The sequence below is a fragment of the Emys orbicularis genome, chromosome 3 (assembly GCF_028017835.1).
Source record: "Emys orbicularis isolate rEmyOrb1 chromosome 3, rEmyOrb1.hap1, whole genome shotgun sequence".
In the NCBI taxonomy this organism is placed as follows: Eukaryota; Metazoa; Chordata; order Testudines; family Emydidae; genus Emys; species Emys orbicularis.
The window spans coordinates 150,637,486-150,653,406 of NC_088685.1; the positions used below are offsets into that span (position 1 = coordinate 150,637,486).

A 15,921-nucleotide genomic window follows, 5' to 3' on the forward strand; every position below is an offset into this window, starting at 1 on the left:
GGAATTGTCCCTGTGAAGGTTTGGGCCACCTGTGTGTAAGGTGATCAAGTTCTATGCACGTGAATTGATCTGCTATTTAAATTAGAAATGGAGGAGAGCCATGCAGAGGGGCTTGCCCAGAGGCCAAGGCCTGGGGCTGCGGTGGTGGAACTAAAGCATGGCTTGAAAGGGCAGAGTGGAAGGCACATTTTCTTCTGCACAGCAAAACATATAAGGGAGTCACGTGGTTTCATAGAATCATAGAAGATTAGGGTTGGAGGAGACCTCAGGAGGTCATCTAGTCCAACCCCCTGCTCAAAGCAGGACCAACCCCAACTAAATCATCCCAGCCAGGGCTTTGCCAAGCAGGGCCTTAAAAACCTCTAAGGATGGAGATTCCACCACCTCCCTAGGTAACCCATTCCAGTGCTTCACCACCCTCCTAGTTAAAATAGTTTTTCCTAATATCCAACCTAGACCTCCCCCACTGCAATTTGAGACTATTGCTCCTTGTTCTGTCATCTGCCACCACTGAGAACAGCCTAGCTCCATCCTCTTTGGACCCCCCTTCAAGTAGTTGAAGGCTGCTATCAAATCCCCCCTCACTCTTCTCTTCTGTAGACTAAATAAGCCCAGTTCCCTCAGTCTCTCCTCGTAAGTCATGTGCCCCCAGCCCCCTAATCATTTTTGTTGCCCTCCACTGGACTCTCTCCAATTTGTCCACGTCCTTTCCGTAGTCGGGGGCCCAAAACTGGCTGCAGTACTCTAAATGTGGCCTCACCAGTGTCGAATAGAGGGGAATAATCACTTCCCTCGATCTGCTGGCAATGCTCCTACTAATGCAGCCCAATATGCCATTAGCCGTCTTGACAACAAGGGCACACTTCTGACTCATATCCAGCTTCTCGTCCACTGTAATCCCCAGGTCCTTTTCTGCAAAACTGCTGCTTAGCCAGTCGGTCCCCAGCCTGTAGCGGTGCATGGGATTCTTCCGTCCTAAGTGCAGGACTCTGCACTTGTCCTTGTTGAACCTCATCAGATTTCTTTTAGCCCAATCCTCCAATTTTTCTAGGTCACTCTGGACCCTATCCCTACCCTCCAGCGTATCTACCTGTCCCCCCAGCTTAGTGTCATCTGCAAACTTGCTGAGGGTGCAATCCATCCCATCATACAGATCATTAATAAAGATGTTGAACAAAACCGGCCCCAGGACCGACCCCTGGGGCAGTCCACTTGATACCAGCTGCCAACTAGACATCGAGCCGTTGATCACTACCCATTGAGCCTGACGATTTCAAAGGCTAACGGGGATAATCTAGGGTATCATGGGACTAACAGAGCCTTGGCTGAGGCAGGGAAATGACGGGGGATTGTAGATCCCAGGAAAGTTACTCTGAAAGAAGAGGAGGAGAGGCAGGGTCTGGGGAAGGATTCTGGATAACAGCTGGACACATGGTAGCAATGAAGGAAGTCAGGCAGTTTGCCTACCCCACTAACCCTGTGCCTTTCTTCATCCAGTGGAGAGAGTGAATGAAAGCTGATCAGGGAATGATCTGTCAGAGCAGAGAGGCCTGAGACCTGGGGAGTTCTTTGACAAACACTGGAGGTGTGGGCTCAGCAACATGGTTCCTGCCCCCAGGGCTCATCATCTGAGTTAGACAGGCCAGGCTCTGCTCACATCCTTTGCTCAGTGCAGGGAGGCAGAGAAGGGGGTTGGGACACATCCCAGCTTTGCTTACCTCAGCAACACTCACTGCGCAGGACTTTTCTGGCCCACTCCCATTAAATGAACGAACTAAGTGTGAGCAATGCGGGTGAAGGGGGCCTGACCCCCTTCCATTCACAATGTTCCCTGGGTGCAGATGAGAGGGAGCTGGGAAAGCACCATGCTGAGGTCCCTAAAAGATTTCTATAGCTGGTGGGAAATAGGAAGCAGAGAGACTATGGCTAGATTTCAGCTCAGTATAAATTGCAAAAGAAGCTAGTGGAGTGATGTGAGGATTAGGTTAAACTGCATACGTAGACAGCTTTCTGCAAAGAGCTAATCTGCTAAGGAAAAGGATTGGGTGCTGTATATAGAAACCCCCAAGCAAAATCCCATCTTGTGAGTAATTAAGGAAGCAAAACCAGGCTCCTGAGCATCAGGCACAGGTGGGGAAGGAGAGAGGAGATGGAAAGTGAGGGAGAAACAGGATCCTGACAAGCACGTTAAGTACCCATTCAACTTTTCTCTTTGGAAGGGAGAAGGGGTCACTTGAGCCAGGGTTTGCATTTCATGAGGTCGCACAAGGCAGCATGTAGAAACCAAAGGGGAGCAGCAGAAAAAGGCAGATAAGGATCTGGGCTCAGGTGACAAGTCCAAGGCCTTGGTTGCAGCACCTAATTTTCTCTGGAGGTGTCAACATCCTGTCTGAATAATCCTTAGCTGTCTTCTAGCACTTTCCAGCCACCACTTTATCGAGGCGGGTGAATATCTGTCTCCCCATTTCACAGAAGATGGGATGGAGATGGAGGCGGTTGATGGGGGGCTAGGTTTTCAAAAGGCTCAAAAACCCAAGCAAGAAGACTCTGTGAAGTAAAGTGGGTGTGGAGAAGTAACTGCATGGGCCCTGGAGCAGGAGAGGCCATTGTGGTGCCAACACTGGCTCCCTGCATCCAGGTGTCCAGGGCTGGTACAGGTGATGTTTTGCAAACAGGGAGTTGCAGAATCTCTTACGTGCTCAGATTAGGTGTCTGAGTGGGAATAAGGCCCTTTGCTGTGGGGTTTGTGAGTAAAATGGCTGTGTGTCAGAGCAGCCCAGACTGATATACAGTACTCCAGCGGGAAGAATGGTCAGATAGCGCAGTGCCTCTGGCCAGTGCAGGTTGAAAGGGAGAAGATGTTGCATTCTCCCTCATGATTACCTCCAGGCACCAATTACCCGTGTCCCACTAAAAGGGCTATTATTAGAGAGTGGCTCTGGGAAGAGAGCCCCTGGGACATGTCCAACTTCCATTAACTGTAGCAGCCCTGCAGCATCACTTGGAGTGAGTGCTAAACCACTTCTAAGGTCCTGGTGCTGGGATCTGCTTCTCCATATAGTGAGGAACACTTTGAGAGGACAGAGGCTGTTAGTTCCAAGCATGATTCCTCTCCTCACCACTCTGTGTGTTTGGGACATGGGCTGTGAAAACAGCTGGTGCATTGGGCAAGAAGGACTGGTGGCTAATCCATTCCTAATCCTGGCCCCAGACCAGATTTAGTGAGCCATAGGGAAGGGGCTTATGTAGCAAAACTTACGCTGCAGACTGTATGTATTGTTCTTTCTTATGCAAAAGCACTGGCTGACCTCCATATGGTCCAGCAGAATATAAAACCCTACTGGGCAGAAAATACCACTGTACACTCACACTAGTGCTCGTAGAATACAAACTGGGACTGGGAAAAGGAATGAAACAAGCCGCACTGCCGCTCTTAGCAGCATGGACAGCAGCGGATGGGGGGGCAGACCTTATGCCAGTCTCTAGTCCCAGACTCAGGTGTGGCACTCCCCAGAGAGCCCTGCACACTGACATGTGCTGGGCTTTCAGTGAGCATGAGGCAAGGGCTGGGACCCAGGCAGTGGGCCTAAGCTGGAGGAACCATCTCTAGGTGTGGAGCGGAGACACAGTTCTTCATCTCTGTGTTGGGAGCCCCGCAGACCCAGTTCTGATGGAGCCTGGCCTAGCAAGAAATGCAGTGAGAATCTAGTGTCTGTGGGCCAGCTGGCAGATGGGAATGAATTTTGGGCCCTGCTGAGCTGGGCTGGAATCATCCCAGTGACCTAGAGCCCAATGGCCTAGAGCTGTCTCTCTCTCCTTCCCCATCTCCAAATCAGTCCTGATGCATCTGCTCCATTTGGTGTTGGAAGAACCAGCATTCAGGGAAGAATAGGAACAGACTCATTCTAGATTATGAGAGCAGAAGGTGACTAGCTGGAACCTAGGCCCTAGCACTCAAACCATTAGAAAAAAGGACAGTGGACCAAAGTAAGCCACCCAGAGTACCCGACTCTAGACACTGCCGCCAAAGTGATCCTGATTGGGTCATTCTGGATGATCATAAACCCAAATAAGCTGCCCTGAGAAGGGAAGCCAGACAGGCTATTTTGGGACGGAACTTACATTGCAGGGTGTGCGTGTTGTGAGAATGTGCCTGTATCCCTGGGTAGGAGCCTGTGATGAACTGGGGAACCTATGTACAATTTAGGAATTCTGGTTGATATTATGAAGTTCTTACTATGAAAACTGCTGGATCATGAATGCCCCTCTGTCTGTGCATGCGTGGATTCCATCTTTGTTGGTAAGGCTGTGTCACATCTTTCTAAGACTGGGCACAAAAGAGAGTTGTCAACCTTAATGACTGTACTCGGATCACACAATAGTTTTGCTAAGGAGGGTGTCTGAGGGTTGGGAAATTAGTTTGAGCACATTGGTCTGCAGGGAGAGGGTTTGGAGAGTGGAAAGTTACAAAGCGGCACAAAGAGACAGGTGACCAAGCAGCAGAGCTGAGCAAAAATTGTTTGTCAAATAATTTGCCAAAAGGTGCGAGTTTGGTCATCGTGAAATGTGAGTTCAGCAAATAGTTTCAACCAAAACCAAAAAAAAAAAAATCAGAATGTTTCAGAAATATCAAAATGTTTAATTTTGACCCAACTCAAAGTTCTGCATTTCAATAAAGGCAAGGGAGGCTAGAGTCACAGAATAGCCTGGTGGGAGGAGGGAAAAGTCTCCCTTATAACCTGGTCTCCCCTCACCTGGGTTGGGGGAGATCCTGGTTCAATTTTGCTCTCTGCCTGCTGTAGAGAAGGGGTTTGAACTGAGCTCTCCCACATTACAGGAGAGGTCCCTAGCCATCAGGCTAAGGGATAGTCTGATACGGTGTTTTCTCTGTCTCTCCTTTTCATAGTTGGGACTAGCCCCTTAACAGGGAGTGGACTCAGTCCACCTGTGGCCAGTTAAGTACCTCCTAATAAGGTTAATAGTGGGCACCTCTACCCTATATACAGTCAGGTAGTTCTCAAGAAGGGAAGGAAACAGGAAGTACCAGCAAGACGGGCTTTGAGGAAGATGACAGGATGGTACCCTCGGCTGGGGAAGACAGGTAATCCTGAGCTCAGGAAAGGAACCTGTGACCAGAGAGAGCCCTGGGAAGTATCACGTGACAAAGGAAGACTGGATGTGTGGTTTATTGATTTTTCTGAGGACTGTACACAAGGGTGTCTTAGGGAGAGGCATTTGAAGAAGGGCACATTTAAAGAGGATCTGTGATTTGTTGATTTGGCTTGGGAGTGTACTTAAAACAGGCTCCGGAAGAGGAGCTCAGGCCTGGTAGAAGTCCCAAAGGGAATGTTACTTTGGCTGGACTGTTGGGAGTTTAATGGAAAAATTTCCAAAGTCCAATATGGGAATAGGAAGGTTACACGTGTGCCAATAAACAAGCCAAGCAAGGACGTAACAACAGTCAGAGACTTACGCAGTTCCTGCTCAGGGAGAAGGGGTGGAAATGAGGCAGACCTGGGGCACAGGCACACCCAGCTACAACATGACTGCCTCTGATATTCCTGCTGAAGCTATTTCATTTTTTTTCAGAAACACTGGGACAGGGTCTCCCCAGTTCTAGGTGAGTGCTGTAACCACCACACTGTAGAGCAGTTCCCACACTTTCCCTGGCCTATTGTCTAATCATTGTCATTCATGGTGGCAATGTATAGTTAAGTGCTATACACTTAGAGGGGAGCTGAGAGCCAAGAACCAGATACAGCTATCTACTCTTTGCCTTGATACAGGTTGGAATAGCTTGAAGACTGCTCTCATTTGCACTAGCTGGTTATGGCTGCCAGAAGACTAGCCAGTAGCTAGGGCTAGTTTGAGATGCACATCTGCATCCTGCCATAGCCCCTGCAGCAGAAGGCCTATGAGCTGAATACATCTGCTATAATGCACTGTGGAGACTTCTTCCCCCTCCCCCCAACATGGGGGAATCTCCTGCAGGGGACTCAGGTAACACCAGGAGAGCAGAAAACATCTCTAAGTGGTCCAAATGGAGTGGGGAAGGACAGAGAATCTGCTTAAAAGCACTTTTGGGAAATAGTATTTGAGCCTCAGACTAAGAGGTTGGACAGCTGCGGGAAAACATGCAGTGTGCTGGGGAGCAGGAAGCCCCTCCACTACACCAGACATGGAAACCAATGTCCACAGCTAGGAGACAGGGAGAGTAAGTGATTTGCACTTACTGCCAAGAATCCTAGAAATGCAGGACTGGAAAGGACCTCAGTATGTCATTTAAACCAGTCCCCTGCACAGAGGCAGGGCTTAGTATTATCTAGACCAGTGTTTCCCAAACTTGGGATGCCACTTGTGTAGGGAAAGCCCCTGGCGGACCGGGCCAGTTTGTTTACCTGCCGCGTCCGCAGGTCCGGCCGATCGCGGCTCCCACTGGCCGCGGTTCGCTGCTCCAGGCCAATGGAAGCTGCTGGAAGCGGTAGCCAGTAGGTCCCTCGGCCCGCATGGCTTCCCACAGCCCCCATTGGCCTGGAGCAGCGAACCGCGGCCAGTGGGAGCTGCGATCGGCCAGACCTGCGGACGGGGCAGGTAAACAAACCAGCCCAGCTCGCCAGGGGCTTTCCCTAAACAAGCAGCGTCCCAAGTTTGGGAAACAATGATCTAGACCATCCCTGACAGGTGTTTGTCTAACCTGTTCTTTAAAATTTCCAGTGACAGGGATTCCACAACCTCCGTAGGTAATTTGTTCTACTACTTAACTACCCGTGCAGTAGGAAGTTTTTCCTAACGTCTAACCTAAATCTCCCTTACTGCAAATTTAAGCCCATTGCTTATATTCTCAGTGGTTAAGGAGAAGATCACTTTCCTTCATAACAACTTTTTCCATACTTGAAGGCTTCTTATGTCCGTCCGTCGTGTCCCCCCCCCCCGTCCCCCCAGTCTGCTACAGACTAAACAAACCCAATTTTTTTCAATCTTTCCTCATAAATCATTATCAAGACCTTCAATCACTTTTGTTGCTCCCCTCTGGACTTTCTCCAGTTTGTCCACATCTTTTCCAAAGTGTAATGCCCAGAACTGGATGCAAGGCCTCAACTGGAGTATTATCAGTGCTGAGTGGAAGAACTACTTTTCATGTCTTGCTTAAACATTCCTGTTTTAAAAAAAAAAAAAAACAACAACCACACACGGGGATTTTTTTTTTTTTTTTCTTCAACAGTATTACTTTGATTCATTTAGTTTGATTTCCTATAATGCCCATATCCTTTTCTGCAGTACTCCTTCCTAGGCTGTTCTTTCCCATTTTGTATTTGTGCAACTGATTAGTCCTTCCTAACTGTAGTACTCTGCATCTGTCCCTAATTCAGATTATTTCTCCTGTTTGTCAAGATCACTTTGAATGCTGATCCTGTCCTAAACTGCTTGCAACCCCTCCCAGCTTGGTATCATCAGAAAACTTTAAGTGTACTCCCTATGCCATTATCCAAATCATTTATGAAGATACTGAATAGAACCAGATGCAGGACAGATCCCTGCAGGACCCCGCTTGAGATGCCCCACCAGCTTGATTGTGAGCCACTGATAACTGAGTGTGGTTTTCCAGCCAATTGTGTACCATCCTATAATAGGTTCATCGAGGAGGTAAATAAGCACCTCTGCCAACAGCTATGAGCAGGCTCAAGTAGTGCAGTCGCTCGTGGGATGGGTGAGGGAAGCCCTGTCCCATGGAACAAAGCAGGGGGAGGTGACAGAAGAGCAACAGAGGGATCAGAGGTGGAGGGACGGCGTTCCATGGCCAAGAGTGAAACAGCTTAGTCAGTCTGGCTCTGACAAATAGCAACAAGAGGGGAAGCCGGGTGAGATAAGCCTGCACCTACTAGAAATGGAGAGGAATTGTTTGTGGGGCATGCTAAGGAGGAAGGGGATTCAGTTAAGCAGTGCAACATTCCAGCTGATTCTCAGGGCACCTTTGCTAATGTTGAAGGGTCTTTTGAGTTATTGAATAGTTGCTCAAGGGAAGCCCCCTCACAGGACATTTAAAAATACACTGGATAAAGGCCTAGGGAACAGACTGCAAGGCATAATCCTGTTTGGCACTGGGAGGGGAGGGAAAGATTAGATGGGACCCAACAAAACTCTTCCTTCTCTCCCCTGCATGAGCAGGTTCTAACATAAGACATCACTCGGCACCAACATCCATTTAATTCCTCCCTCTTCAGGAGGGGAGCAGAGCACATAGGCTGGGAGTTACAAGAGCAAGCAGAAGGGTTGGGGCAGGAACAACAGAGCTATGAAATCCCAGCGAAGTGTGCAGGAGACTGAGGACAGCTCTGACCAGCCCAGATGCAGGCTGGGAAGAGCTGAGTTCCTTAGACACAAGGGGGAGCCCTGCACTCAGCTCCCCAAAAAAGGTGCAGAGAAACCAAGTCCTGCTCTTTTGTCCTTTCCCAGGTAACAGCAGGTGGTTATGACCTAATGGCCCCAGAAGAAGTGAGGGCAGCAAGTCAGAGTCCATGAGGCTACAGGGTCAGCGCGATGGCTTTGGCTGTTATGTTCAGTACAGCAGAGGCAACAACGGGGATGTCTCTGGCAACTCTCTGAAAGGGGGGGACGTTGGGTCCTTCTAATGTGTCCAGGATACCTGTGGGGGAGGGTAAAAAGTGAGAGTTAGACATTAAGGGAGAGTGTTTCTATTCCACTCTGGCCAGGGCACATGCACAGAGGCGTTGCACACATATGCTGGAGGCCGGTGTCGCAGGACAGGCAGCCTTTAGGTTCATACAAACAGTAACACTTCCAGAACAAACCCTGGGTGCACATGGCCAAACAGCTGCACCGAGCAGAGCCTGTCACCTCTGCAGTAGGGCAGGGGGCTGTGTGTCTCTGAAGAGTGGAATACAGAGTCCCTCACCCTCAGGCTGTCAGCCCTAATCCTCTCTGGGGGACCACTGCAGTGTCACATGCTCCCCTGAGATATTTCTAGACACTCTCAGCTAGAGGGAGCCCTCTCTCCATTTGACTTTAGCACCCATCCAGTTGTCCCTCAGGACAGTCCCACAGATCTTGCGTTGCTTTTCATCCTTAGCTATGCATACAGAATTTACAGCAGGAGCTGCAGCTGGCAAGGGGCATGTGGCATCTGTATTTCTCTGCAGTACAAATATGGACCTGGGGTGGCAGGGAACACAAGTACAGACTGAGGCCCTATACCCCAGGCCTTTTCTGTAACCCCTTTAAAGCAAGTGATTGCTAGGGGAATCTTTTGGAAGATGTTCTTCCCAGCAGATGAGTCTCACACTGTGGGCTTGGAGCCCTTGCTCTGGCAGAGAGAATGAATCCGTGACAGGGCAGTGCCGAGTTCCAAAAAATGTTAAGCCATTCTATAAATATCAAGGGTGGGGCCACATCTGCAATACTGTATGTAGTTCTGGTCACCCATCGCAAACAGGATATTAAAGGGGGTTTAGCGAAGGGTGACAAGAATGATTAGGGCCCTGGAAAAACTCTCATTTGAAGAGACTGGCATTGTTTACAGTCGGAGAGGAGATTATATATATATTGAATGGCCTAAACAAAGGAAATCACAAGCATCTGTTCTCCCCGTCTCATAACACAAGAACAAGGGATGTTAATCAAATTCAGAGTGGATAAAAATACTTTTTCATACAATGCATAATTAGACTGTGGAACTGCCTGCCACAGACAGTAAGTAAGACTAAGAATTTAGCAAGATTCAGAAAGGGACTGGACATTTATATGGATGACAAGAATATCCAGAGTTAATACTTATGCTAACACTTTGGAAGGGCTATTAATTCTTGTGCTTCAAGGCTGATGCCAGTCTCTAGCTATTAGAATGAGACCTAACATAGGCAGCAGATTATCCCACATTAGACCCTCCTCTGAAGCATCTGGTACTGGCCACTGGCAGAGACAGGATACTAGAGTAGATGGATCTCACGTCTGTTCACATATGGTAATTCCCTGTGTTATCTGACCCAGAACTGGGCTACAGCTTGGGAAGACAGAAAGCAGACCCCCAGGATGCCCAGTCAATAACCCCAAACCTAAGCAGGTGTTGCCTTCCTGCCCCTTCTCTTACCTTCCACCACCTTGTGATAGGCAAAGTGCAGATAGAGGAGGAAAAGCATGTGCAGAGCAGCCAGGGTTCCACACAGGATGAGCCGCTGGGTATGTCCTACTGTGCGTGACACCAGCACAGCAACCTAGGAAGGGGACACAGGTTAGACAGACAAGGCCCTTGCCTCTGACTTCAGAATCTTGAGCAGGAGATGCACATAGGAGATAGGCCAAGCTGCAATAGCTTGCTGATCCCTCACCCCCTCTTCAGGCAGATCCCTGTTGCAATCAGGCCTCCAATATCCCTAAACAGAGCTCTTGGGTCTAGTCAGAGGAAATTGGTAAGAGTTAGAAGGTAACAAGTTCAGTGAGCAATAACCTCCTGTCAGTGCTAATGGACACCAGGAACTCTTTGGGGGAATGGGCATAGACCTCCAGGACTCCCCATCATGCTGCCTGCTACAAGGGAGAGTCAGGCTGCTTCCCATGACATCCTACTCAGTTGTGATGGGAATTACTGCCAGTCCTGCAGCGCAGAAAGCATATCACACTGCTCTCTCCTCTAGTTCACCAGCAGTGGGGCTCCCAATAGCCTAGTGAGATGCAGACGTTAGCCACTAACGTCAGGGGAGGGAGGAGTGACATCAAGTGTGTATCTCTGCAAAAAATTACAGCTCTCAAGCCTGCTTATCAGAGAGTCTCTGCTGGGCTGCCCATCCCTTACCATTCGTAGTGTGGAGAGGCCGCCGATCACCAGCCAGAAGATATAGAAGAGGGAGTGGAAGTGGATGTTATAGGTAACAAAGAGGGTGATGCAGTGTCCAAAGAGACCATAGCCCTGAAAGGAACAGAAAATGTGTGGTAAGAGTGGCAGCCCCGCATGGAGGCACATGAGGTGCACTGGACATGAACAGCAGCAGCTTCCTGTGAGCTTACCAAAGCTTCACTAAGTGCACATACACCAGAGAGGTGCGGCAGCCAACTAGCACACAACCAGCTGTGGCTACTGTGCCGGCTGGAGATATGGCTTCCTGCCTGAGAATGCCAGAGCCTGCTGAGGACTTAGATACCACAGGGCCTGGCTGTGGCAGATGAAGGAAACTAACTTATGTCTAGAGGCAAATGGGAATCTCCCAGTTTCACAGCTGGGCATTGAAATCAGGGAAAGAAACAAGCTGTCAGTCTGGAGCAACTGCCCCTACTCCTGGTCCCAGGAGAGGGGTCCCCAGCAGGGATAGCAGCTTGAGACTCAAAGTAAATTCCTGCCTTACCCCCAAGGGATTGTTCATATGTACACAGAACAGCCACAAATAGAGACCATCAGTTTACCATGATGCAAGGGCTACATTCCCCTCCTCCATCCCCTGTTGGAGCTCTGTGCAGCTACCCTGCACCCTGAGAACCCCGCTCTGAACATACCAGCAGTGACAGCATCTGTACCATGGTGATCTGGGCATTGCACAGGTATGCCAGGAAATAGATGAAGGAGGAGACGCCCAGCCAGTAACCGAAGCAAGTGCCAATTGCTGTGCCCATCAGCGTGCCTTCTCTCTGCAGAGAGAGCAAGAAGGTGAAGAGGATGGCAGAAAAGACACCACACACAGAACAGTTACCAACCAACCACTACCCACCCTCAGCAGATTTCCCCTTGCCTTTGGTGGATGTTTACCTAATGCCTGACTAGCAGCATCCGGGGGACATGGACCAGTGATGCAGTGCTAAACTGTATAGTGCAGCAGGCCAGCAGAAGTGATCTCAAGTTGGTAACTCAGGCTCCAAAATCTGTCTTGTGTGTGACATCACCATAAGAAAGCCCCCATATCCAACACCTAATGTTTTACCAGTACATTTTATTTAACTGAAAAGTTGCATAACAGCAATTGAGACTTCAGCCCTTAGTAATAAATACATGTATCGTATCAACATAAAACATAAATAACTCAGCTTTTATACACCAAACTGTAAACTAAGTAGCAAGGCACATCCAAAGCACACATGTGCTTAGTCAAAAAGCCCATTGGCAGCACACATAAGATACAGTTTTTACAACATTAATAATCTCTACAAATGTCAAATTAGGGCAACGCTCACTGGTATTCCCCAGCTACGTTTATTGGGCTGCTCCATAAACCCAATTTAACTGGCTGATCAGTTAATGGCAATGGTTTCCCCCCAGCCCCAACTTAGCCTGACAGCCCCCACACACATCCCAGCAGCCCTGACCATACATGCCACTCCCAGCAGTGCCCAACACCTCAACCCCACTGGCCACAGCCCCCACTCACCTCAATATCCTGGCCCCCCAACTCCACCACTCCCAATCTCACAACATCCCCACTCACAACTCACCCCGGGACCTTTCTGGCCACTCACTGGGAACCTCCGGCACAACACTCCACTCCTGTCCCAGGCTAGGGCGGCTCCTCTCGCTCCTGACCATCCTGTCGTGGATTTCAGGTGCCGGAGCACTGCTCTTGACTGCTCCAGCAGCACTATACCCCTGCACTGGTCCATCCACTGCAGTAGGCTCTTTCCCACTGCCCAGATTCCCAGACAGCAGCAAATTGGGTTCTTCTGACCCTGCCAGCCCCAGAACAATAGGCCCTACCGCACACCAAGGTCCCTTTCACCAATGCATTTCTAAGTCACTCTCAAAACAGAAGCAACCCCTGTAACCAACAGCAGCTCAAAGCCTGGTGCAAACCCTGTCTTGAAACTGAAATGTTCCCTTACAATGATGGTGTCTGATGTCTTCATCCCATGCAACAGGATGGCCACCAATGTGAAGACCAGCATGAGGGGGCCGTAGAGCTCACCTGCAATCTTCTACAAGGGGAGACAGAGAAGGGAGGGGTTTGGTTAGTGCTGCAGGAAGCCAGACCACCTCCAAGCTATATGGGAAGTGCCCTAGACCTAGCTCATATTCTGGTCACTTACTGACCTGAGCAATTACAGCGAAGGATGGTGATAGGAACCAAAGAGAACCAATCACATGAGTAAGGGTTAAGGAGGAAGCTGAACTGAGATACTGACTGAGGAGTCAGATCAGGAGCTAGGGTCATGCTTTTCCCCCCCTGCATGGGGGTCGGGGGATGTGGTTTAATGGAAATTAACCAGGAAATTTTGTTGAGGCACCATACAAGAACTTCTACCACACAACTCATACACAAACAATCACCCTTGCACATGCATGGAAAAGTGCTTTAACTAATTCATCCATATAGCCCTTTTTTTGGGGGGGGGGGGGGGGGAGGGAGGCAAAACACAAGGCCACAAAAGGAGTCTGTCAGAGCCCAGCGTTCCCTGCTCTCAGGACATAGTCAGCTCCAATACAATTAGTGACAGAGTTAGCAAGAGCGGTCTGTAGCACTGTGTCAGCAGCACTTTGCTGAAAGGCTTATTACTTAGCAAACTGACAGCTTGGGAGAGCATTGGAGTTGGGGGTGGAGGTGAGTAGGTGTTGTGCGACTGAGCCAGCTCCGAGAGAGGCATCAAGGGCAGCACTGCCTTAAGAGGGCCAGCCTTATGGTCTCCTTGCTGCCGGTCACAACTGCTGAAACCCCCTCAGGCAAAGGTGTGCAGACTACTGATAGGCATTTCTAACACACTCATCTCCTGAACATCTGATTAAGCGCTCCAATGCCTCAGAAGCCCATTCACTCAGGATACAGAGCCTTCTGCATCACAGGGGAACTCACCTGGGGAAAATTAATCATCTTCATGGGGATCATGGACTCCAGCAATCTGCACCGCACAAAAGCACAGGAAGATGTCAAGGGCGAGGAAGACAATGAAAAGGTTAACAAGAAACCTGAGAAGTGAGAGATGCTGTATTCCATTCCCTGATCTCCTGAGCCAGCATAACCCCGTAACCTGGGGCCAGATTGGAACCAGTGCTCTAGTGATGTAAGGCTCCATCTCCCTTTCCCTCTGACCCCCAACAGAGCCAGCCAATCCCACTAGCAACCGGAGACCAGACTGGAACCAGTGCCCTTGAGGGGAGAGGATCTGTATTGCAATCCTAGCCCCCTGTGCACAAGCAGATTTCTGAAAAAACTCCTGCCTAGTGTCCTGAGGGCAGGATGGCACCATGGGAAAATGGGGACCGGAGAGAGACTATCATAGAGGAGACAGCCAAAGCTTTGCACCTGTGAAAACCAACGTTGTGTAGGACAGATGGAGGTTTAGTAGGGCTCTGCGCTTTCCCCACACAGGATGTGAGATTAGCAACAATGAAAGGCTAAAGGAGCTGCTGGGCTCAGCTCCACAAACCCTGTGTCTTACACTCAGAATGGCACCAATAGGCTACAAATGAAACAACATCCAGCTCAGTTAGGGGATGTATTGATGTAACTCTTTAGGGATAAAGAGAGGTAAGTAATTAGAGTATCCCGGAGCACTTTCCCCCAAAAGCTATCTCCATAGAAAGCCCATAAGCAGAAGTGGACTAATTAGGAGCTATCCAGGCCTTCATTATACAAGAGACAGGGTGGAAGATGCTCCTCTGCCCTGTTCAGGTGGCACCTCTACTATGTGTCCCTGGTCCATTATCACGGGGCAGCCCTTCTAAAGCACCTGGTGTATGGGCCACAGCAGTGCATGCAGCTGCTCAAAAGCAGGTGAGAGGCCTGCATGACCTGAGTCATTTGCCCCTCTGCCCAGTTTACTCACCTGTTCCGAACTTGGATGGGCTCCACATCGAAGTAGGGTCTGAGAATATCAATGTTGGCATAGAGACTGAAGGCCTTCGAGGCTTGTCTCTTACCTGCCTGCCACATCTGGGGAGAGAAATGGGCAACTGTAGCAGACTGAACACTCCTTCTGCAATGCTGCTCTGAGCAGATTCCCCTGGAACCAAAGCACCAGGTGTCTAAATAACCCGAAGGAAACAGAAACATCTTCAGAGAGATCAGCATCCCACCCAAAGCCTGGGAGGAAGTAGGATAAAGGACATCAAGGCCAGAATGGGACTCAGGTTGGAGCACTGGGAAACCCTCCAGGAGATGGGGAACAGAATCCAGGAGAGCACAGGGTCAATTGGGAAACGGCCACCTGGACTTGAGATGGGATCTGGAGCCCATCATAGCCAGCGCCCCATCCCTTGCAGCATCCTGCTCACCTGGTCAGCTACTTGTCGGCCCAGCTGGCCCTTAAAACCCTTCATGCCCAGAAACTCTCCATCCTCCTCGTCTGCTGCAGCAGCTTCGGCATCCACGTCCTCCTCCTTCATGCGTTGGTGCATCTCGCCCATGTCCTCGAAGCTGGAGCCAGACGTGTCGTCCATGTTCTCCATGTCGATCACGGCGGAGCCTCCTCCCTGCGCCCAGGGCAGACGGACAGTGAGTTTGGCTCAGAGCCGAGGCTCGGGGCAGAGGAGACCCCGTCCCAGCGCTACGGTCCCGCAGGTCCCGTGCTGGTGCCTTCGCCCGAGGAGCAGCGCAGGCGCTGGGCAAGGGGGACCCCGCAGGGGGCCCGGCCCCCAGGGGTGACAGCTGCAGGGCTGCACAGGCCGGCCAGTCCCCCAGGCCGCCTCCCCCCGCTAGCCCTGGGCTCCCCACAGCGGCTCCCCCAGGCCGGCGCCGCGGCCCGTACCTGCATATTGTCCTCGAAGCCGCCCCACTCCGCGCCGGCCCCGTTCCTAGCGCCGCCGCCTGCCCCCGCCGCCGCGCCCCCGGGCCCCGACATCATCCCCCTTGGCTGGGGGGACAGGGGCCCCCGGCCGCTCCGCGCCTCGCTGTAGGGGCTCAGGGAAGCCTAGTCTGGACCCGGACGTGACGGACCCGGACATCAGCCACTCTGGCCGAGGACGTGGACGCTCCTTTGCTCTCGCGACATTTC

The 15,921-nt window shown here is 50.5% G+C and overlaps 1 protein-coding gene across 1 annotated transcript; it reads right to left on the reverse strand.

Annotated features, from left to right (window-relative positions):
• Positions 1–8,187: 8,187 nt before the first annotated feature.
• Positions 8,188–15,771, reverse strand: YIPF3 (Yip1 domain family member 3). The gene is made up of 9 exons (XM_065400862.1): positions 15,676–15,771; positions 15,203–15,400; positions 14,755–14,861; positions 13,782–13,827; positions 12,817–12,909; positions 11,503–11,634; positions 10,808–10,921; positions 10,106–10,229; positions 8,188–8,644 (listed from the first exon to the last, which is right to left on the reverse strand). The coding sequence occupies exons 1-9, from the start codon at positions 15,769–15,771 to the stop codon at positions 8,523–8,525; spliced, it is 1,032 nt and encodes a 343-aa protein (XP_065256934.1). The 3' UTR covers positions 8,188–8,522.
• Positions 15,772–15,921: the final 150 nt, after the last annotated feature.